The 24,712-nt window shown below is 39.5% G+C and overlaps 1 protein-coding gene across 7 annotated transcripts in view; it reads right to left on the bottom strand.

Moving 5' to 3' along the window:
- Positions 1–24,712, bottom strand: part of TENM3 (teneurin transmembrane protein 3) — a 503,658-nt gene that overhangs the window by 301,413 nt on the left and 177,533 nt on the right. For 6 of the 7 annotated variants that reach the window (XM_051617407.1, XM_051617408.1, XM_051617409.1 and 3 more), the window contains exon 3: positions 14,928–15,230. In XM_051617407.1, coding sequence (XP_051473367.1) covers positions 14,928–15,159 — 232 coding nt within the window. In that variant the 5' untranslated portion in view covers positions 15,160–15,230. Of the gene's footprint in view, positions 1–14,927; positions 15,231–24,712 lie in introns of those variants that run through there. The other variant, XM_051617411.1, reaches the window with a different exon arrangement.

Raw genomic sequence — 24,712 nt, 5'->3', positions numbered from 1 at the left:
AGCAACGATCCACATAGAATTGGTGTCCCTTCTTAACTGCATTAGGTAAATGCATACAAAAAAGTGTATCAAAGTAATTTTTTAAATATATAAATATAGATATACTTTAAAGAGAGAGTGTGTGTATATAGATTTATCTTTATTATTTTAGGAAGTCAGAAGTTAACAGCTGGAATTTAATGGAAACCTGCTGCACCTGTGCCACATCTGCTTCCCTGGCCTAAACTAAGGAAGTTCTTAATATACAGCCATAATAACTTAAGCTCCAAGTTGGAAATATTATCTGTGGAAATGGGTTTTTGAAGAGGATTACTGAACAAAAGGCCACATTGCTCTTCAGTTGTCAGCTCTTGCTCTAAGGTTGGTCTATACTAAATACATACACAGAGATCTTCTCTTTAACACCATGGAAAAGGGAAAAAAAAACGAACAGAAGGAATGAACAAAACAATCCAACAGAGAATTTTTCAGCAGGTCCAGACATCAAAATTATCCTTAGTAATTCATTAACCACCAGTAAGTTGACAAGTCAGGTTTTAGCGACAATAGTCTATTTTGGAAAAGAGGGAAAGAAAAAACAAATGGAAAAGTCTCCAAAGCATCTGCCTAGATACTATAAAAATACATGCACATCCCTACTTTTTAAACCAGAGGAATTATAGTTTGAGCGCCTTTGCTGACTTCGGTTTTGTCAGAACATACATACTACCAAAAAGGCAGAGGTCCCAAACCCATCCTGGTCCATACTCAAAATTCTGTTAAGTTCAGCTCTTGCTTATGTTTATTATGAAGCTTCATGCCAAGTCTCTGCATCCTTCATTACTTTTCAATTTCCTTTCTAACGTATCTTGCCTTCTGCCTATGCACCTTTGTGCCATTCAAAAAAATCACACACATTTTCCCTATAACCACTCCAAAAAAACTCATGATAAAAATACTTACACTAATCTTAGAAAGAACATGAAACAACTAAAACTGAACTATGATCATGGTCCTCAGAGGAGAACCAACTTTCTCCCTTACATTTCCTTGACTCCCTGCTTAAAACCAATTATTATTAATTTTTAAATTAATCTCATTTATTTAGAAAGCATGTGAGGAAAAATATTTTCTCAGATTTATCTCAGATTTTTTTTTTTTTTTGTCTGCAGCCTACTGCATACAAACATTTCCCCATAATACAGTGTTCATCATAGAAGTTTACTCTATAAGCAGCATTGACATCAAAGTCTTAGTACAAGGACCATGCTGTTTTCTACTATATTGATATGGGAAAAGTACTTCTTTCCTTTCATACCCATGTTTAGACCTTATATAGTGGGCACGTTCTTCCTCTTTGAAGGCCCTTACATGGAACTTGCTCTCAATACCTTCCCACCTTTTCTGTAGAGTAGAAGCCAGCACACAGCTGCACCACATCTTCGAAATGCTTCGTAATTTCTATACAACCAGAAGCCCCAGACTACTGACAACAGTACCATGCCTTTCTAACTGACACACATGACAACTATAAAGGAATAGCTGCTAAGTGCAAACTGGCTGTCCTGTTCACTTTACTAATTTCTGGAAACTACAGAGTTCAGTTATGTGCTAGTCACAGATGGAAAAAAGAGCTTCTTTGTACATAACAACAGGCAGCAAAACTGTTCTTTCTATTCTCAGGGCACAAACTAATTGCTACAGGACCACTGAGAACATGGGGTAGATGCCATCTTCCCAGATGATCAAAGCAGAGCTAAACTAGTTTAGCAAGAATTCCACACAATCCCATAATTTACTTTCAAATGTCAATTCTAGCTGGTTTCTTAAGAAATTATATTTAACTTCTTTGTAAAGAAAGTATTTATTTTTTCTATTTACTGGAACAAACACAGTGTGGCAAACTTAAAAGGTGGTCCTCTGTAAGGAAAAGTCTTGAGAGAAAGGACATAGAATTGGAAGTAAATATACAGTAGGATAACAAATTTGCTGGAAATAAAAGGACAAAAAAAATTAAAAAGAAAATAACAAAACAGAGGCTTTGGATGCTCTATAAAACTCTGGTAACAAGTGTGCAAATGCTGTCTCCAGAAGTCAGATTGTTAGGTAGGTAGAACAAAATTACACAAAAGAAGGAACAAGTAGTAGAGCTGATACTATCCATTCTGTCACACAACCTTCACTCAGGAAGTGTGGGGTAGAAGAATGGACGGGGACATGGATCAAGTACTGGTTGAACAATAGAGCCCAGACGGTGGTGACCACTGGTGCAGAGTCCAGCTGGAGACCTGTAACTGATGGAGTGCCACAGGAATCAGTGCTGGGTCCAGTCCTGTTCAACATCTTCATCAACGACCTGGATGACAGAACAGAGTGTATCCTCGGCAAGTTTGCTGATGATGCGAAGCTGGGAGGACTGGCTGATTCACAGGAAGGTTGTGCAGCCATTCAGCAATATTTGGACAGACTGGAGAGCTGGGCAAAGAGGATCCTAATTAGGTTCAACAAGAATAAGTGTAAAGGAGTCCTGCACCTTAGGAGGAACAACAACATGCACCAGTACAGGTTAGGAGCCAACCTGCTAAAAGCAGCTCTGTGGATAAGGACCTTGGTGGACAACAAGTTATCCATGGGACAACAATGTGCCCTTGTGGCCAGGAGAGCCAATGGTATCCTGGGGTACACTAAGAAGAGTGTGTCCAGCAGGTTGAGGGAGGTTCTCCTCCTCCTCTGCTCTGCCCTAGTGAGACCCTACCTGGAGTATTTTATCCAGTGCTGGGCTCCCCAGTTCAAGAGGGACAAGGATATGCTGGAAAGAGTCCAACGGAGGGCTAAAAGGATGATTAAGGGACCAGAACACCTGTCTTACAAGGAAAGGCTGAGACACCTGTGGCTGTTTAGTCTAGAGAAAAGACAACTGAGAGGGGATCTTATTAATGTATATAAATATCTGAAGGGTGGGTGTCAAGAAGGAGGGGCCAGTCTCTTTTCAGTTATGCCCTGTGACAGGACAAGGGGCAATGAATGCAAGCTAGAGCACAGAAGTTCCATCTTAATGTGAGGAAGAACTACTTTACTGTGAGTGTTATGGAGCACTGGAACAGGCTCTCCAGAGAGGTTGTGGAATTTTCTTCTCCGGACACTTCTGTCTGGATGCGTTTCTGAGTGACCTGCCCTAGAACCTGTGGTGGTCCTCCTCTGGCAGGGGGGCTGGACTCGATGCTCTCCAGAGGTCACTTCCAAACCCTAATATCTTGTGGTATTTACCAAAATGGAGTTTTTTAAAGATGTACTCACAGAGTTCTGCTTGCTAGAACGAAGAAAACACAGTAAAGACTGACAAGTAATGAGCTTTTCCTATGTTAACATTTTTTCTCTCTGATTAGGCATAGCAATTTGTTTGTATTACTTCAGCCTGATTTTTTCTTTTGCTTTCGTGAAATTTGTCTGTGAAATTTAAACCATACTTATTAACTGTATCACATTTTCCTCCTGTATTTAATTCCTATGTTTTCCTCTTCACTCATCACAACTCTGTTCCTTGTCACCTCTTAATCTCTCTCTCTTGACCTTTCTGCTCTATTCACTTTTCCATCTTAACCTCCTCCTCTTGTCATTATCTGATTTAGAGTGGAGCTCTAAGATCGGACTGAAAGACAGTTGCTTCTCCAATACATCCAACAAACAGCATAAAATTACATTAAATCTTAGCAACTGCACATATAGTTTTCAAGTGTTCGTTATTCTGAGCAAACGTTAAGCACACACTGTTCTCCTATTCCTTATGGGCTTTCAAAAACATGGTCTCAGTGACTTCTGAAAGAGTTAGTGCCAGATACTGTGAGTTCTCTGTGGTGCAGTCACTGTACAACTCCTCATTGAAGAGCTTTATGTAAGACTTAAAACCTGAGTAAATTCTACAAAAAAACCTCACACTTACTGTTTTGTGGGAAATAAAGTCTTTCAAACCTGATATTTAAACGACCCATGTATTTTTAATAGCATTACACTATAGAATCACAAGGAGACATTGATTGAAATGCTAGCCTTGCAAAGTTTTTAAGAAACAAAGCAGAACCAATGCAAATCAAATACACTATCTTCTTGTCACTGGTTTTTCAAATTGAGGAACATAAACATGCAGATTCTTCTGTGCAGTGTGGGAGACTCGTAACTTTATTCCCTGTTAGGCTTGAGGGTGGCAGGGGATCCTCAGTACTAATCCACAGACTAGAACAGAAGCAGCACCTCTTAATCCAGTATAAGGATAAAGGACTGTTCATCAAGCCCTTCTGAAGTAACCACAGAGTAAGATTAGAGTCAGCTGAAGATAATTTCAGAATTGACAATTCAAAGCTTCAAGCTACAGCATCAGCAATCATGTTGCAGTAAATGAATTATAACTTAAATGTTGCTGTTCCAAATTTGGGGAGCTAAAAAATATCCCCTAGATTTATGCATATGATTACATAACATACAAACAAAATTAAGCAAAACTAACACAGCTGTCCAAATCATGGGCTACAAGGTAAAGAAAATAAAACCATCTGGGGATTTAAAATAGAAGTATCAACTCAATGAGTTGCAAGAAACAAAGTCTTGATCATCACTAGAATGACAGTATAGACACTATAGGCCTCTATCTTAATCTTTGGATCTTGGGACCAAATCATCAGTATCTCAGCATCCATTTATTACAAAATATGAATAAAGCCTAAATTTGATAGATGTGAAGAAAATATGACCCAAGGGTAAGCAATGTAGAGATGATGGATATCCAGCCTGCAAAGAGCCTACAACCAGATCTGACAGGTATGAACTGCCACATTAAGGTTTGTACGATGCTAATGACATGACATACGGCTTGAAATGGAGAAAGATAAGGAGGAAGGAGGCAGTATGATGAGAAGCATGCAAACTAGAGCTCAGGCTCACTGCTATTCCTCCATATTGGGAAGGGAGAAAACTCTACCATTCTATCTGCCTTTCCATGAGGGAAAGGCACGTCTGCCACAAGAGAGTGGATAGATCCACAGAGGGGTATGTCTCTCAGCATGGTAGAAAACTTGATTAGTTCAACAGGCGCTGAAGTGGTACAAGTAAAAAAGCCTAGTAAGAGTAGGCCACACATAAAAAAGTATCACACATGCATGGGCATCAGCTCTGCAATGCATGGACAAACTGAGGAACTCAGACCATTGCTGTGGGCAAGTGTAACAAAAAATGGAGAATAGAGACTCAAGGATTTCTGCAGAAATGAAAATCTCTTTTACTCCCTCTTTCACCCATATGTCGTCCCAAGACACCACCCTCAAAGGGTTTCCATCTGGCAAACCCTCATGATAGATTGTATTAATTTAGATTTTCTAGCAAAAGTCTATTCTGCTGAAGACAAGAAAGGATTTATGACTCAAACATATTAATGACACTGCAAAACAAAAAAAAACAGACAAAAAACTTCAGGCAAATGCGTTCCCTCAGCTCTGCCATTTCCTCTTTCAGCTTTAATAAGCTCAGTAACACTGAGTACTAGCTCTCACAGAAACACAGAATCCTAGGCGCTGGAAAGGAGCTCAAAAGATCATCTAGTCCAACCCCCCTGCCAGAGCAGGGTCACCCAGAGCACATCACACAGGAACGTGTCCAGGCGGGTTTTGAATGTCTCCAGCGAAAGAGACTCCACAATCTCTCTGGGCAGCCTGTCACTCTCACAGGAAAGAAGTTTTTTTCTGATGTTTACGTGGAACCTCCTATGTTCCAGTTTGTACCCATTGCCCCTTGTCCTATCACTGGACACCACTGAAAAAACCCTGGCTCTGTCCTCCTGACACTCGCCCTTAACGTATTTGTAAACGTTGATGAGGTTGCCCCTCAGTCTCCCCTTCTCGAAGCTAAAGAGACCCAGCTCCCTCAGCCTTTCCTCATAAGGGAGATGTTCCACTCCCTTAATCACCTTTGTGGCTCTGCGCTGGACTCTCTCAAGCAGTTCCCTGTCCTTCTTGAACTGAGGGGCCCAGAACTGGACACAATACTCCAGACGTGGCCTCACCAGGGCAGAATAGAGAGGAAGGAGAACCTCCCTTGACCTACTAACCACACCCTTTCTAATACACCCCAGGATGCCATTGGCCTTCCTGGCTACAAGGGCACATTGCTGGCTCATGGTCATCCTCCTGTCCACCAGGACCCCCAGGTCCCTTTCACCTACACTGCTCTCCAGCAGGTCAGCCCCCAGCCTCTACTGGTACATGCGGTTGTCCTTCCCCAGATGCAAGACTCTACACTTGTGCTTGTTGTATTTCATCAAGTTTCTCCCTGCCCAACTCTCCAGCCTGTCCAGGTCCCACTGAATGGCAGCACAGCCTTCTGGTGTGTCAGCCACTCCTCCCAGCTTAGTGTCATCAGCAAACTTGCTGAGGGCACACTCTGGCCTTAGCTTTCCTAATTGCCTCCCTACATCCTCTGACAACAGTCCTATATTCTTCCCAATTGACCAGCCCCTCCTTCCATGATCCAGAGATTCTCTTTTTCCACTTGAGTTTGCCCAGCAGTTCCTTGTTTAACCATGTGGGTCTCCTGGCTCCCTTACTTCAATTCCTACCCATTGCGATGCTCTGATACTGAGCTTGCAAGAAGTGGTCCTTGAATGTTGACCAGCTATCTTGAGCCCCTTTACCATCTAGTACCCTTTCCCATGAGACTTCCCTTAACAATTGATTGAAGAGCTCAAAGTTGGCCCTGCAGAAGTCCAGGCTTGTGGTCCTGCTAGGTATTCTGGTCCTCCCACAGAGGACCCTGCACTCCACCATCTCGTGGTCACTGCAGCCAAGGCTGCCATTGACCGTCACTGCTTCAACCAGACCCTCCTTGTTGGTGAGCACAAGATCCAGCAGCGCTCCTCTTCTAGTCGGCTTATCCACCATTTGCATTAAGAAGTTGTCATCAATGCACTGGAGGAACCTCCCAGACTGTGAAGGGCTGGCTGTGTAGGCCTTCCAGCAAATATCTGGGTAGTTAAAATCTCCCATGAGGACTAAGGCCTGTAGTTGCAAGGCTGCTTTCAGCTGCCTGTAGAAAGCCTCATCAACTCCCTCATCCTGATCAGGAGGTCTGTAATAGACCCTCACAACTGTATCACCCATGCCAGCCTGCCCCTTAATTCATACCCACACACTTTACACTTGCTCCTCATCGGCCCCTGGACAGAACTCAATACATTCTAGTTGCTCTCTCACATAAAGAGCAACTCCACCACTTTGCTTTGCTGACCTTTCTTTCCTAAAAAGGACACTGCCATCCATGACCACATTCCAGTCATTTGAGCTGTCCCACTATGTCTCTGTAACTGCCACAAGATCATAACCTTTAGACCATACACAGACTTCTAACTCCTCCTGTTTATTCCCCATGCTGCTTGCATTGGTGTGCAGGCATTTCAGTGAGTGAGCTGAGCATGCTGGTGGCACCCTTGGGAGGCGGGAGGCCTTCTGGTCTTCATTAATACTAGAACAATGCCCACTAGTTCAAACCCAGCTACAACCCCCTCCCACTTCAAATCTAGCTTTAAGCTCTGTGAATGAGCCCTGCTAACTCTTGCCCTAGTACTCTTTCACCTGCAGGACAGAGTCTTCCCATCCAATGCCAGCAGGCCCAGTATATCCAACCATTCAGGAGTTTTGTCCCCTACCCCCTTCAAGTCTAGTTTAAAGCTCTCTCTACGAGCCCTGCCAACTCCTGGCCAAGAATCCTTTTCCCCCTTCTTGATAGCTCTATGCCATTATTTGCTAACATACCTGGTGCCCTGTAAACATCTCCATGATTGAAAAACCCAAAGTTCATCTGATGGCACCAGCCTCTGAGCCATTCATTAATCAGCCGTGTTTTCCTAGTCCTTTCAGTTTTTCCTCCCACTGAAGGAACTGAGGAAAAGACCACCTGTGCTCCCAATTCCACAGGCATTCAGCCTAGTCCTCTGAAATCCCTTTTCATCGCCCTGGGACTTGCCTTGGCAACCTCATCAGTGCCCACCTGCATGACCACTAGCGGGTAGTAACCAGAGGGCTGCACCAGGCCTGGGCAATCTTTCCACCTCCTCTTTCAGCTCAGCCACTAGGCTGAGTAAATCATTCACCTGCTCACAGCACACACAGGTGGTCTCTCTGCTCTCCTCCGATACGACTGCCAGACTGAGACATTCTGTGCAGCCAGAGACCTGGACAGCTGCATTCCTGAGAGAGAGGGACCTCTGTCTGGGCTGCCAGTGTCCTCCTGGCAACAGTGTTCACCCCAGTGGATACCATGGCTAGGTCCTCTTCAAGGGGGGGATGATCACTAGCCAAGTTCTTACCCTGAGCCAAGAGGGGCCCGTGCCCTGCTCCGCGTGCCCTGCTCCACGCCCTGCCTGCACGAACTGCCGCGCCAGGCCCGGTTTGCTGTTCCTGGCTGCCGCGCTCCTGTTTGGCTGCTCCTGGTCACCGCGCTCCCCAGGGGCGGCTCTTCTACCTGAGGGGGTCAAGCCACCCTCCCTCTGTCTCCACCCACGGTGAGTCCGAGCTGCCGCTCCCCAGAAGCTCTCACTCGCCGCCCAGGAACAGGGGCTGGGACTGACTCCCTCCCTCTCTCTCTCTTTCTCTCACCTTCTCTTCCTCGGTTTTGTCGAGGTTTTCCCTGCAGTTTAGCTGCTGCAGAAGGGGTCCACCAGCACAATCCCTCACTCTGGTGTCACTCTCCTCAGTGACTTCACCAAAATGGCCAGTAAAGCTGTGACATTTTACAAACTAATTTCAGAAAGTATCAAGGAATTTTCTCAGGAATTACTCCTATTTTACATCTCTGCTTCCCTTTCTGCATTTATTTGCCAGTGATGGAATAAGCAATCACTCACAGCTTGGCCTGCAGCCCTCACCGTCAGCCCTGAGCCCTAAACTAACAGACAGGACAGGACTCTTCAGCCTCTTTCATTCCTCTCCATCTCTAGCCACACTCATTCCTAGCTTCATTCTCTCCATAGATGTTAACACACTGAAGCAATCTTTCAAAGCTATGCTTTTTTTTCTTTACCGGAAGAGTGGTTGAACACTGGAACAGGCTGCCCAGGGAGGTGGTGGAGTCACCATCCCTGGAAGTATTTAAAAGAAACATAGATATAGTGCTTAGTGACATGATTTAAGCACTGAATGGGTAAATTAGGTTATGGTAGGGGGATTTAGGTTATAATTGGACTTGATCTTCAAGATCCCTTCCAACCATGTGATTCTATGATTTGACCTATTTATCTCCTCAGTCCTCACTTTAGTTTTTAATAGGAACAGAAACAGCACTTACAACTAAGCGTATGAGCTACAGAAAGATACAAGAGCAACTACAGACCCTCTACATTGTCCTCCTTCTGTGAGGCCAAAATTCCTTGTGAAGGCCCTTTGCTCACCTAGTAAATTCTTAATCATTATGATCAAGAATTTAATTATCTTATTTTGCAACTGGACTAGCCAAAGACAAGGCTTTTGCTCTGTGCACCAAGGCTGTGTAGAAATGCCTGATCAAGCAGTCTTCTGCCAATAACCAAGGTTGATTTTTCCCTGGAGAGTCACAATTGCCCTTTGTTTCCAGATCTGTAGCTCATCTACAGACTGTGACTCACAAGGGGCCAATCTCAACTCAATAAACACCTTAGAGCAAACATACATACTACTGAGCGTGAGCTAAATATACTTCTAGACATACAAAATTGAAATGTTTCTCTTAGTACCGCTCTGTAGCTAATAGAATAACTTTAAAAGTCAACAGATCCTTATCACCTGGAACCTGAAAACCAATTAACTTCTTATTGTTGCTTTAAGAAGAAACTACTATAGCAATGAAAGATGATAATATCACTTAGCACTTACAGCACTTTTCATCTTCAAAGCATTTTGCAAACATAAACTAATTAATCTTCCCAACATGCCTCTGAGGTGAATAAGTGTTATTATTCCAATATTACAGAGGAAGAAAAAAAAAAAGACACACCTCTGGCAGAAGGTTATGTGTTTAGCTCAAGGCCACAAAATTATCCAGAACACAATGGCACTGTATGCTGCTTACAGAAGTTACTCAGTCAAATCTGGAAGGTACTGCAGGTGGCCGTGTTTTTACACAACAAAAAAGTATCTGTCATGATGACAATCAGGACACATCTTGCACTACAGCCAGGAATATAAAACACAGATTTAAATATCTGCCTCATATTTTAAGAAAGTGCTTGCCATGTCACTGATTAATTTGCTCATCAGGAGATCACAAAGACACTCATATATCATTTCATTCCATCTTGTAAATAATCTGCAAAGCAGGCTGATTTGGTTCTATTGAGAATCACTTGTCCACTCAATAGTGAAAATCAGCTCATCAATATGGTATAGGTAGTGGAAGGTCAAAAGTGGTCTTACATATCTATCCTTCCACTGCTTCAGACAGGTAAGTTTAAAGTACTCAAGCTGTAGGTTTAAAAACAAGACAATTAAAATATTTTAATCCTACAGTTGACATTTATGGTGACTAAAAAGTTCAATAATTTTGATATCCAAATAACTCATCTGGAGTAGCTACTATTTAAATGCAACAGACTTTGAAGCCATATTATATTAGGATAGAACTTCCAATGAATGTTTCAGGTTTTTCTGAAGTTTTAAAAATATATCCTTGACAGTGCTTAATATCTTAAATTATAAAATAAAATTGTCAAAGCATGTATACCATTGTTTCAGGTCCCTCTTCCACTTACTGGTGAAATTTTTCTAGCACCTAAATCTAATTGTCATGGGAGTGGCAGCTGAACAATAGCTCTGATACATCTGCACAGTGCAACATCCTGTACGTGCCTTCGCTTTTCAGAAACCTGTTATCTGTGATCCAGTTCATTGTGAAGGAAAGAAATCTATTATTTTTTGCTCGTTTGTTAAGTTCAGCCCCTTTTTTGAAAGCTCCAAGGAGTTCTTCAGGTACTTAATCTAATTTACTCTTCTGGAATACTGAAGTGCCTAAAAGTATAAAACCATGCATACCAGTACTTTCGCCTGCAAAACTGAAAAGGGTAGCATGAAAATAAATTCATGTTTAGGCTTGGCTGAAAATAAATTGTACTGATTAATAAAGAGAGTGAACTCATTTTCACTGCCAGCTAGAAAGACCAAATAACTTAACCTGCAAGCTAAACTGTGGTTGACTCAAGCTTTCAAACAGTAAAAATTTAACAATATTTTTCTTAATAACTTAGTGCAGCTGCATAAAATGTTTTCAGTTCTTTTGAGTCCAGGTTTGATCGACGAACTCCTTCAAATTATTTTCATATGGTAGTATCTTACAACTATTTTGTTCCAAATGCATTATAAAAAATACTTTTTTTCTATATTCCTATAGCCCTTCCCTCCCACTAGCCTCCCATAGCCATGTCACACTTTCAGATATATTTTCATAGCAGTCTCCTATGTATATTATGTCACTTCACACAGCAGCTTAATTTTATAAACACAGGAATTTCTCTCTGTACAGCAGGGAAATTCAACTTTATACAGTCAGCTTTAATTCTGATTTCAGCAAGTTACCTGGGTATATTCCAAAATACAAGCATTTGGGTTGCTGAATTCACTTACAGAAATTCTATTTTTAAAATAAGCTGCTCATTCTAGTTGGATACTTTGAAGCATAAGAAAATAGGTGTTGTCCTCCCCCCTAACACATCAACAGCAAACAGTCGTATCATTACGCCTTGAAAAGTAAGTGGTCTTTCAGGGTACTTCATCTTCTCAAACATGTAATATAAAATTTAGTATCTAGATTAAAAAAAACCACTTCTAAAGAAAAAATCTCTGGGTCTTTGTTCACATGGCTAGATGCCAAGTTTAATTATACACAGGCTCACCAATTTCTTTGAATCTAATGTGGGGATTAACAAGAAAGTGAAAATAAGTAACTCCAATATAAGTTCCAAAAATAGCAGGCTAAATAATCCTTGCCTAAAGACTTTAAAAACAGAATGAATCTTGCAACAGATGAAGGGTCTTGAGAAGAAGGGAAGGAGACCACAGTAGGTCTTACCTCTCACTGATGTTAACTGAAAGTATGTTGCTTAGATGAAGTTACAATTTCCTAAAGAAGGATGTCTTGTCAACTGTGTTTTGAAATTAACACGAAAATCCCAGTTTATTTCATGTTCAAGTATTTTACCATATGTTTCAAACACTGTTTTTAGAGCAGTAATTACAAACGTAGGCATTTTTAGCCTCATTTCTATTTATGCAATTAATCTCAAGCAACAGAAATTCAACAAATGAGGAAAAAGACAAAGTGACTGGAATTGAAAAATTGAAGAACTTCCTCTCCACAAGTAAAGATCTCCTGGGATAAAGCTACCACTGAACAGGGCACGCCTATCTCCTATGGCAGCATCCCTTTTTGAATTCCTATCATGGGATTTTGGGAAGCAAGAAGCACAAAAATGTGTACTGAGACAACTCAGAAAGAAGAGGTGGGAAAGCTTTAATGGGTTTTACCCCTGAATATTTGCCATAAAAATACAATAACATTTTAAAATTATGCTGCTTTTGAGAGACTCAAGAAACTCACATAACTGTTCTGGTTGCTTTCCAGCAGACACTGGAAATTTGATATTGTTATTTTACACAGTCTGGGCAAAAAAATAAAAATGAAGCACTGGTCATGATTAATTAAAAATAAATAAATAAATAAATAAATAAAAGATATTTGCTAAAATTTGCCCTTTTTTTGCTTATAGACTTCCTGTTGATTTAGCAGTCTAGAATGTAATCAGACTGTCAAAGCCAGGTATCTGTACTCTATTTCTAGACAAAGAAGAAAAAAATAAATATCAGGGAGCATGTTTTATATATTATTTAAAAACCTTTGGAATGACCTTCAGCACCTTTTCCACAAAATGCTTCCAATGTCAGAAGCAGTAAATTCTTTCAGTCAAAGATGAATCAAAGGAACACTATCTAAGACTGCAAAACAAGCCCTTTATCAGCTGACCCTATCAAACCTGCAGGTAGTCCCCAAACGTGCTAAACCAGCAAGCATTAAAGGAAGCCAATAAGCCATACAAAAAGAATTGAAAGGACAATGAGGAAAATCAAACAGGCACAGATGATGAGACCACTGAAAGGTGAAGATGACACTACACATCCCAGACTGCCTTTTTAGGCCTATAAGCATCTAATTTATTGCCTATTTGGCAGTAAGTATTAGCTAAATATTATGTGCTTTTCTGAAGAAAATGAAGAGGGGAAAAAAACCCCTAAGCTGCAGTGCACCCCCACATGTTACATGCCAGACTGTGTAACTTCTTCAATTTCATCACTGATATTTAAAAAGAATAGTATTCTATTCAGGCAATGGTTTATGAATTCATTAAATAAATGGTGCCTATTTGGATATAATTTTGTCACTAGTACTCAGAAAGCGTTTATATTATAGGCCTTAGAAAATTTCCTCCTGATTTCTGCCTCATTAAAGTAACAAGATCAAAGTGACTAATGACTTACAAGCTAAAAAGTAGTGATGACCTGAAGCTTCAACATATCACAGAAATAAAAAATGCACAGCAGAAAATAGACAGATTACAGTAGCAGCAAGCTTCAGTTACCTGAACGTAAGAGAAATATTTTCATTCCCTTGAAAACATTTTTAAGCAAAAATGTCAACACCATCTGCCCAGCTCTAATTCTGATGTAAAGTTACTCTAACTGGAATGAAGAAAAGCAGTCAATGGGGGAAAAAAAAAATATTGTAATGGGGGGAAAAAAAAACAACCCCAAACTTGGGACTTCCTCAGAAGGAGGAAGCTTTATTTTTTCTACCCCTAAATATATTCTTTTTTCCTCATAAAAAATAAGATAGCTTTATACAGAAGATGGAGGCAAAGGTTTGCACAGCTCTTGGCCTAGCTTCATCTTTCTAGATAATTGAGTTGTAGTACTTCACACGTTTCATAATTTGGGGTTTTTTTTCCTTCTTAATTAAGTATCTTAGTCATAGAACTGTAGAAATGCCAATTCCAGATACTACAATTCTGAATTCAGAAGTGGTGCGTAAGTGCTTAACCCTAACTGGAGCCAAGTGCAATCTCCCAGAATCACTGAGGTCCAAAGGAATCTCTTGAGAACACCCAGTCAAAACCCTCTGCTTAAGTATGGTCAGCTGCAGCAAGTTGTCTAGGATTGTATCCATCAGTTTCTGAGCCTCTCCATGGATATTTACATCTCTCATGTCTCTCCAGTACTGGATTAAAAAAATTAACAGCGAGCTGTAGCAACCTCTTAGCATCTAGTCAGATATCATAGATACCCACTAAAATAAGCCCCCAACAAAACCAAGTGCAATATTAATGGAACTAATTTGCCTTACTCACTGTATATTTCTCTATTACTGCCCTAATGAGCTAAAACATAAAGGCACTGAGCTACTGCATTACTCATATACTTATCCATGCGTATTATGTTTCCCAAACCTGTTCATAGGGCTTGGTCTTCTTGGAAGAGCTGTATTTGTTTATTTTTATTAATTTTTAAACTATTTACACTTCAGGTATACTGAAGTGGTAAACTTTCGGGCAGTCTGTTAATGAGACGAACTTATGCTGGGGGTCTAGTTTTTAAACTGTAAGGCCCGAATACTTCAAACTTGAATCTGCAATATTGTCACTGTTCCATTGCCCAACACGGGCTGTTTACTTACCTTTCCTATGCATCATGTATTATTTATTTGAAAGCTGGCACACAATGCTTTCCCATCTTTGTAAAGCATTTAGGGAGATACAAATGAAGCATACTATGTGTGTAAACTATTACAAAAACTAATGAAACTGGTTTAATGACACACTGTTCCCACAGCAAGAATGCCTCGTTACTTGGTACTAATGAATTATACCCTCCAAATTAAAACATCTTGCCTACCTTGTCTGGTATACTCATCTGCTTCTCTGTGGACCAAGTCTTTTACCCGGTTTCCATACAGCAACCTAGAGGAATCATGATCAAAAGCTTTCAGGGTTTCACTGGAGCTGTAAGACTTCTGTGTAGGCACTCTGCACTCCTCATTTTCTGCAGAAGAATTTGTATAGCGCCGTTCCTTGTCCCGTCTGCTCTTTGTCAGGGAGCAATAAGGCCTACGTTCCTTCACATCCATACTTCATTCCTTCTCTGTGCACATCAGTCCAGCTTATTTGGAATTCTTCTCTACATTCAGCTTACATACACCTATAACAAAATTAGAAAGACAAACGCTGATGTGTTACAAATTTCTCTAAGGGCCATGATCGCTCCCTGTCTGGAAACGAAAGAAAGATTTGATCAGTGATGGGTGAGGTGCACTTCTGTAACGTTTGCAAGATTGCCCAGAGTTCCATGCAGGATCTACCCTAATTAAAAAAGTTAGCAAAGAAATTACTGTGTATGACAACTCAATACTTCTCATCTTCACAGAGCAGATTAGAATATCAAAAGTAGACCAAGAAGCGGGTGGAAAAAAACATAACTTTTCAGTTTTTAGGAGGCACTACTCGCCTGAAATCTATCTCTAGGTAAGTGTTTTTCTTTTTCTGAGAAGAATGCATAAAGACAAGTCTGTTTTCCTTCTACTTGTCAGAAACTTCTGGTTTTAATATCTGTTCTTTGTATACAGACTTTACAACTATTAACTGTAATTTCTACTCTAAGAAAATTGTTCTCATCAAGAACATACAATTTCACAGCAAGCTACAAAATCATTATAGGTGATACCTATACGCCAGGAACACTTTTCCAAGGCAGCATGTTCTATATAACTTGTGCTAGGAAGCAGGTGACTATTTGATTTGTAACTGACAGTCAGAAATAGTTTTTCCTTCCCTCAAGTTTTTAAGGAATATTACAACAAGAATCTTATTTCTATTGTTATTTATTTTGCTTTCTTGTTTCATTCCCCTTAGTTTTTACTCAGTTTCACCTCTTGGATTCTGGACACTTAACCAAAATATCTACATTTTTGAAAGAGTAAGAAATAGTTTGGAAAATTTGCTTTTATTTTTAAAAGAGTACTAAAATTTAATAATGTAATTTATATCTTTAAACAGCTGAGTAAACATCTAATTGAAGAATAGTTCTCATGATTTTAATACTTTGCAACTGTACTTGTTAACTGAGGCCTTAATATTTTGTTTAACACCTTATATATTAGGGTTTTCTCATTTGTTTCAAGGAGAACTTTCTCCTAGGTGTTCCCCTCAATTTAAAGAACTTAAATACCACAAGTGATTATTTTACAATGTACTATCAGTCAGGTCTTTTGTGATGTAAAATTGAAATGGTAGGTAACAGCACACATCAGAAAGCAACAGCCAACTGTAGCAGGATGCTCCATCTCTCAATATGTGTCTCAGTTTCCCTCTATGATTCAATTGCTTTTTGTCTCTCGATTTTACAGGCCCAGGACTGGAGTGGAAAGATTCCCAGGGGAAAGGAAAAGGCCTAGCAAGCTCTGAGCTGGTAACAACCTTGAAAGTATAAACAGAGGGCCAAGTTGATGTTCATAACACCAGCTGCTCTGTGGTGTTGAAGAACATGGAGCCCAGCCCAGCCACAACTAGGTCCGAAACAGAGATAAAAGTCAGAATGAACAGATAAGCAAAATAGTTTACTTGGTGAGAAAAGGGCCTTTGTGGTTTTTTCCATTGTTTTCTATTTATTCTCCAATAAAAGGCTCTGAAGGAACAGCTAAATAGGTAAATAACAGCAGTCAGTCCACTTTATTCTATAAAAGCCTGGTCCCATCTTTGATCAGAGGGACTCCCATACACTTTCTGGGAGGTGTGCTGGACCTTCTCCTCTCCAGTGGGCATGCTTGCCAGAGAGATTGATTCTTGAGAATTAAGGACCGGGCCAAAGGGACACCCAGCTGTGGCCATGCAAGGGTGAGAGATATTAACTCCCTTACTGTTTTTATTAATTAATTTCACATTAAGCAACCTTTGATTTAAATGTTAAGATTTTAGGATTCTTTTGAAGTAGATAATTAATGTCATAGATCTAGTATAAAACTTAGTAATAAGTAAGTTGCCAGTATTTTAATTGGTAACATTTATAATTTGATCTAAGTACTAGTAATACATTTTATTATTAAGATCCCTTTTGCATTCTAACCTCAACTTCCATTCTGATCTCCCAATTTCCTCATAATTTGATTGTGCTTGTGCCTTTTACTTTAGAACAGTTAAGACCCCAGTGCTGCTTGAAATAAATCTTGTTCTGTGCATATACATCCTGTCTGCTATCTCATCCTGTTCAGGACACCGACTCCATTTACGCTCTGTTCAGCGAACACAAGGTTTCTTTAGAATTCTTCACCTATTTAAACATTTAATATCAAACAAACTAATTAGCTGTTGAGCCTGAAAAGATTTTTAGAGAGTATATATTTACTACAGAACTGTAATTCAAGTTTGTGAATGGCAGCTGGTTTTTTATCATTCTGTTTTGAAACTCTTCAAAAAGCTCTTGCAGTTCTTAACAGTTCTTCTATGTCAACCTCAATTTAGACAGAAGGACAAAGCTACAAGGCCTTCCATTTAAGCAAATTCTTTTAAGTAGTTAAAAAGAAACTTAAGTATTTGTTTGTGATTAGAAAAAACAAAGTTTCATAACAGAATAGTGTATTTAATTTATGACTATTTAGATGTATGTATGCCCACATAGCATCTTTTTAATTTATATGAAACACTCAGATTTTAAAACACTGATTTACTAATAAATGCAAGTTCCTTCCATGTAAAAACAATTCTACAAAGATTTTATAAATTGTATTTTATTAATACTAAATCAAATTATTATTTTAAAAATCATTAACAGATACACATAGGTATTCACTTGCAGTGTAAAGACTTCATGTGGAAGCATACCACCGTTTTAATCTAAGCATTTCAAGACTTTAAAGGGCCACTAATTTCTAATGTCTCTAAACTGTGCCACAGGAAAACTGACATAGACAATTCAAAGACAATTTTTTTTTCCCCAACTTTCCAAACTTCTTTATGATGTAAAAAACTCCCACCCAACCCCTTCTTTGCACAATACTTTGTTATTATACCAAGCTTAAATCCTTAAAGATTAAATCTATGCTGTAGCATGAGAAAGTACTGATCTGCTTCCCACAGAAGTCAATGAATTCGATAAAACTTCAAAAGGCAGTTTTCTGGGTTATCTATTGCCTCTCCAGGCAAAGAATGGAAAGGTTAAAAAAATACAAGCTGTCTAATAGTACCACATTAAGGAGACACTTTAACAGTGATTACGCTGCCACAATAATGAAGAGTAGTGAATTTTTGGTGGGCGTTTTTTGAAAAAAAATAAAATAAAAAAAATCCTGTAAGATTTAAGAACCTGATCTTTTTAGAATCTGGCATTACACATAACACCTGTTTACCTCCAGTAACCTTTCACTTTAAAAATTTAAGGTATGTCTCAGCAAGTTTTAGGTAACACTTAACATTCTCAAGCTCATGCCTTTGAAATTATTTCATCAGTGAATTAATACACATACCTGAAAGAAGGTAACAGACAAAAAGTTACCTTAAAGATACGTCTACAAATACATGTTCTCTACCATGATCAAAGCACAAACAGAAAGAGAGAACACAAGCATATATGCAGAATATAGAAAGAGGCATCAGTGTTAACATTTAAGCAGTAACTCAACAATGACAAGTGAAACAAACAATAGCTTTACAAAATCAGAACTGTAAGTCTTATTATTGCAGGGGAATATTTTACAGTCTCAGAACTGTGCAGGACTTACTTGGTCCATCATAAATTCCCCTCCTGTTCCACCTTTAAAAAAAAACACCCCACCCCTCAACCACCCACTTTAGAGCAATACTTTCCATTACCGAGAAAAGCATTGGGACTACAGAGCTCATTCCATTATGTGCCAGGCTACTTTGAAGATCTCTGACACCATTATTACCTTTAGCACAATATTTATCAAGTCAGATGAAGTATGTACAAATACTAACTGAAACTATTAAACTGTTACAAAAATTCTCTCTTTTACTTTAAGTGCTGTAGAGAGTCCGAGCATAAATACCAAAACAGAGCATGAAGCATATTCACACACAAGTGTCGAAGCTACTGTGAGAACTTTGATGACTGAAGTCCCAGATACAGACAAAGCTGACTGATGCAGAGGCAGTTTTACTCTGTGTTTAAAATTTCCCAGGACAGCCTTTCAGCAGCTCTTCTTTATCACTTATTGTAATGTGAAATTAAGTAAATGTAGTGAAAAGTAAAAAACAGTTACTTACCTTCTTTACAAGAAAAGAGCCTTAACACTAAAGCCCTACACTGCAATACAGGAAAAGTACAACAGACATAAAAAGTAGCATATATTTTAATTGTCAAGATGTAAACGAGGCTTTAAGGTCATGCTATGGACTGTTATCTAAAACACTGTGCTACAACTTTAGCATACCTGCAGGCCTTTTAAAGTGTTATGAAATATTACTGCATTTAATACAGAAGCTTCACATTCAAGTACCCCAAAGGATCCCTACAGTTTGGCAACAATGGCAATCCTGCCAAACTTCTACAGTGCTCCCTCCTCATCTTTAACTTGGAGAATCTACACATCAAAGCTGTCTCATTGAACACCAAGGCAACTGATTAAGAAGTCTAAATATACCTCAACATTTTAGGTTCCTTGATATATAAAGAGCTAAATAGACAAGAAGTAGTATACAGTTAAGAAATAAAATGTTTGTTATAAAAATAAAGAGAACATTGCATAGAAAAGATTATGTCGCTGTTTGGGTCAATTTATGGATCTACTATAGTGCATATTATGTTGCCTTTCAATGTGCACTGCCATTTTAGACATCTCAAATCACACAAAGCAAACCCAGAATTAGTTCCGAGAATAAGAGCTATTATTTTAATACCTACAGTGCTGGAACAGAAAAGTTTTCAAAAATGAACAGATAAAACTTGTGAATTTCTCTGTTACAGAGAACAGTAACAGTACGAAATACTGTTAAATGGAATGCCAAGCAAGTGCTCTCCCTACTCAGCCTCTTGAGGAGAAGGAACAGTAAGGAAAGTGCACTCTAATAGCAGAGCCCTTCTTCCTGAGGCCTGCAGAACTGAGCCAGGGAAGTAACTTACCTATTATGTACCACAACCTTCCCTCCCAACACCTAAATCTAACAATTTAGACATTCCTAAGAACTGTAACATTCCCAGCTACAATCTAAATCCCACATTATTATTATTCAATTAGTATTAATGCTAATTACTACGAATTAAGAATCACTGATCCTCCCACACTGATCCTTTAACAGAAGCAGTCTGAACACTTGCTTATATTGGGAACAAATTCCTTTTATGATACACTACTAAATAAACATAGGGAGTAAGTAATTGTAATACTTTCAAGAGAAGAAGCAAGCTCAAAGTTCTGTCTGAAATAAAAGCAGAGTATTTCATGGGCTGCAAGTCATGACAGTGCCTATTCTCAGCATTGCCAACAGTTGCTGAAAATAACATCTAAGCAGTGCTGATGACTAGATACATTAACACAAGTTGAATTATTTTAATAATAATTTCCTTTTAATCTGCAATTGTTTGAGTGTATTAATGTAAATATTACATTTGGTAAAATTTGCACTAGGTACTTGCATGCCTTTTAACAGCAGAAAGCCACAGCAAATATAGCCGATGTATGTAAATAAGTAGATTAAAAAGTCTAAGTGCAATATGCAGAAACTGAACTTAAATTAAGAAAATCTCTTGTCAACAAAAAAAGCTCACAATTCAACTAATCACCCATAAAACCTATTACAAACAAATATTAAGAAAAACTCAAAAGGCATAAAAGTGTGATGAAATTTCCACCTCAATAGCTGATAAAGTGAGATATGTCAGAAATCAACTGAGGTGGAAAAATGACACTTTGAAGAGGTGCTTAGGATGATCTGTAGCCACAGTGTGCCATTAGTCACACTGATGACTCTTAATACATGGATATTTCAGGTCATCATATCTAGAAACTCACTTCTTAATATTAAAAGTCTGCATTCCAGCATAGAAACTAGAGAAAATGCATCTGAAGTCAGCATTCTTAAAGGAGAGTAGGAAACAGATGGCCTGCCAGACAGGCAGTTCACAAACTAAAATTTAGAGGAAGCCTCCTTAAGTCACTAAATAACCCTGCATTTTATAACTGGATTGCAAACAAACAAAAGACACACACACACAAAACTAAGACCAGTAAAAAAATATTGCATATTCTTCGAGTATTTTTCTGCCTCTGTCTAAGGGACCAGACACCCTTATCTGCCATTATTACAGGACATAATGTTAATTAAAAAGTTACTTTACACAGTCTATCTAAAAATCTCAGCTTCATTAGAGACAGAACAAACAACAAATAAATGCAATCTACATTCAGTATAAAAGTTTCTTGCAATAAAACGAAAATTAGCAAGATAGAGTGCTTTGGGGTCTTGATTAGTCAGAGAGGTTGACATTTATGTAAAAATTTTGCTGCCATTCCTTAAAATTGAAACTCTTGGGATGTGGAGTGCGCAGGAGAGAAAAACCCCACGCCTTCCCTCATATGGGCAGAAAGAGATGATGCATTCTCCTTAATGAAGGGAGTGGAGGGTGTACTTCTCTGGATAGCACTTTCCTGTGAGGATACAAAGACGGTACAGCAGCATTTAAGAAGGAGCTACAGTTACTTCTGCTTGCTGGAAGCTCTCCAACACAGCAAGGCTGCAAACCTTCAGAAGAGGAAAGAGAAAACAAGCCTAAGTTGGCTGTATGCGGATATGGCCTGGGGCTGTGCTGGCTATTAAGTTGCCAAGCAGGCCCTGCAGACAAACACAACTTTGCAAGGAGGGAGGGCTAAGACACTGGATAAAACCCTCTGTGAACAAGAACAGCTTCTTCAGAGGAACTCAGTACGTGGTTACAGTGACAATTTCTGTTCCTCCTTGGGAGGAACCATTTGCATGTACTGTCACAAACTCTGATCCAGAGGAAATGTCTGACTATAATTTGGGGGATTTGAATAAGAGCTGTTTTTTCTTGAAGGGCTGAGAGAGCTAAGTGAGAAAGAGAACACACAGACTGAAAGACTGAAATAATGTGGTGTGCGCTCCTGTAGAGAGAATGAGGGTGAGAATATCTGATGAAAAGAGGGACAGGCAAAGGAAGTTAGGAGAGCAGACATGCTGCAGTACAAAGACAGAATGAACACCAAAATGAACTCAGGACAGAAAATGGAGGGAGACAGAATAATTAGCACCCAGTATGTCAACACTGGGGAGGAGAAGTGATATAGCAAGCCTAGAGAGTCGAGTCTAAGAGGAAAAACTGAGCGGAGGAAGAGAACAAGGAAAACTTCAGAAGGGAAAAACTTTGTGCCTCATTTACTTCAAAGCAAAGTATCAGAGTCAGCACTGGGTAATTCATTATTCAGCAGCAACTAGAAAGGCCTAAATACTTTCCTCCACTCATTTAAACTTGAAATCCATCCTTTAGGCCATCAACTCCTTCCCTTCACTATCTTTTTGACAAGAACTATCCCTGTCTCTTACTCAACCTATCTCAATGGTCTCCTGATTTATGCAAGTATGATTCCTTCTTGAACAGGACCTCCCAAGTTTACTACTGCACCTGCTCAGAGCTTTTTTGTGTAGTCCATTTTCGTTTGGAAACAACGTCACAGAAATCTGGGGATTTTTAAAACTTAAACAAGAGGGATAGAGAACATGGCATAGGAACAACATGTAAAAAGTCACAAGCATCAAAGGTGCAACAGTGCTCAAGTTCCCAAGGAGAGAGCACAGCACAATGGCTTCTGCATTGCTGTTTGGAGAACAAGGCTGTAAGTATGCCAGCTTCACCATCTGAACAGCCTGTCCATCATTCAGCTCCCCCTACAACTACTCAGAGTTAATTTCAAACAATTTGACAGTAGTGAGGTTTCAAAAATAATACATCTCTCAAGTCACTATAATGGAAATGAAGTATATTACATATGACATGCAATAGCTGGGCATACAGTCAAAGGACTGAGCAGAAAATATAATTGTGAAGGTGTTTGGAAATGAAAGGAGGACCTGCAGAAACTGCCATGAGGATGTTCTTGAGGGCACACAGGAGAGGGAAGAAAAGGGCAACAGGCGGGTGTAACAGCTACTGCTGTGGTTTCATGACATGGGATACACATGTACCATCTGTCTTGGTTTCCATGTATAGCTCCTCATAGTGAAAGCCGAAATTCCACAGAAACAGGGACATTCACAAGATTTTTCTTTTCATAATGATCTGACAGGTAACCAGATTTTTCAGTCAAAGTCACATTTTAATTAGGATACCACCACAGCCTGGAAACCTGGAGACTTATCAGTGACTCACCTCAATACAGAGTGACTACCGAGATGTATAAGGCATGCTGCCTATTTCTTTTATGCTCAAGAACTCTGTTTTCTTCAAACTTACCTCCTTTCCCCCCTCCCTAGACCCTCTTCCTCAAAACAGCAACAAATCAAATACACACAGACACAGGCAAGAAGAGTCCCAAACATGATCCAAAATCCCCATAGAAACACAAGTACCATATACTCACCCTGTCACAACATTCATTTACCATTCCTTACAGTGTAGAGTGAAAATATATTAGCTAATGCCTACGTAACATGCAATGAAGGACTGTTTAACTTGATAAAGTTTACATCAACAATCCCTACAGTTGTATTTAACTATCCCACCTATTCAGACTGTATCAGCTGTCATGTCTTCCTGTATGCTCCCTATGTTCCTGTTTCCCTCTCTGCACAAGCTGCATCCTCTTGTCACAATCTTTACTTGTCTCTTTTTCAATACTATCCAGCATCAGCAGACAGTAAAGGCTGGAGGTTTTTTACTCTGCTGGATCACTTCCTTCCTGTAATTCCTGTTTAACCTCTCTTCCAAATCATCCCTTTCATAGCATCAGATTTTTAGCCTCACCTTAAAGGCCATACAAAACCTTTTTTTCCTGTAATCACCCCATGCCACTCTTACCTTCAAGATTTTGTCTCCAGTTTCAACAGAACTAAGACTTTAATTAGGGCAAACAAAAGAATAATACATTTTAGAGCCAGTTCTTTAGCTAACTATATGAGACAAATTTTCCCACAGTACTGAGCAGTTTTGTTCAAAGGACATCATGTTTCTGAAACTGGCAACAGAACTTACTCTGGCACAGCCCTAGCTGACTGCCAACCAAGATCTTCTCTGGTAACAGTATGGTAAAAGAACAAACGGTTAACCTTTAATAACGCAAAGCCTCCTTTATGAAGCTGGGGAAGTGCCCGAAGAATTACCTCTTCCTACCCTTCCTCTTCTGCTGGTGTGTGTTATCTGTAGGTAAGGACCCAGCTGTGCTTTCACATGCTGCCGAATTCCTACCACAGGGATGCAGCAGAGCTGCTACTGGCAGAACCCAATGACAGCACCTGGTCCACTGCACCCACATCTCTGAGAAAAGCCAGTCTCAACTCAAAAAATACTTCATTGCTGAAGGAATCCAATTTTGCAAAAGAAACACAAGCTTGTACAGTAAGTATTGAGCAGCTTCACATTATGTTTTTGGAAGGGAGGGAAGCTGCTTCTTTAAATCCTTTAAATTTATACTTAAGGTGACACTCAGGATTTCTAAGCAC

The sequence above is a fragment of the Apus apus genome, chromosome 4 (assembly GCF_020740795.1).
Source record: "Apus apus isolate bApuApu2 chromosome 4, bApuApu2.pri.cur, whole genome shotgun sequence".
NCBI classification, from domain to species: Eukaryota; Metazoa; Chordata; class Aves; order Apodiformes; family Apodidae; genus Apus; species Apus apus.
This window is presented reverse-complemented; position numbering and strand designations above follow the sequence as displayed.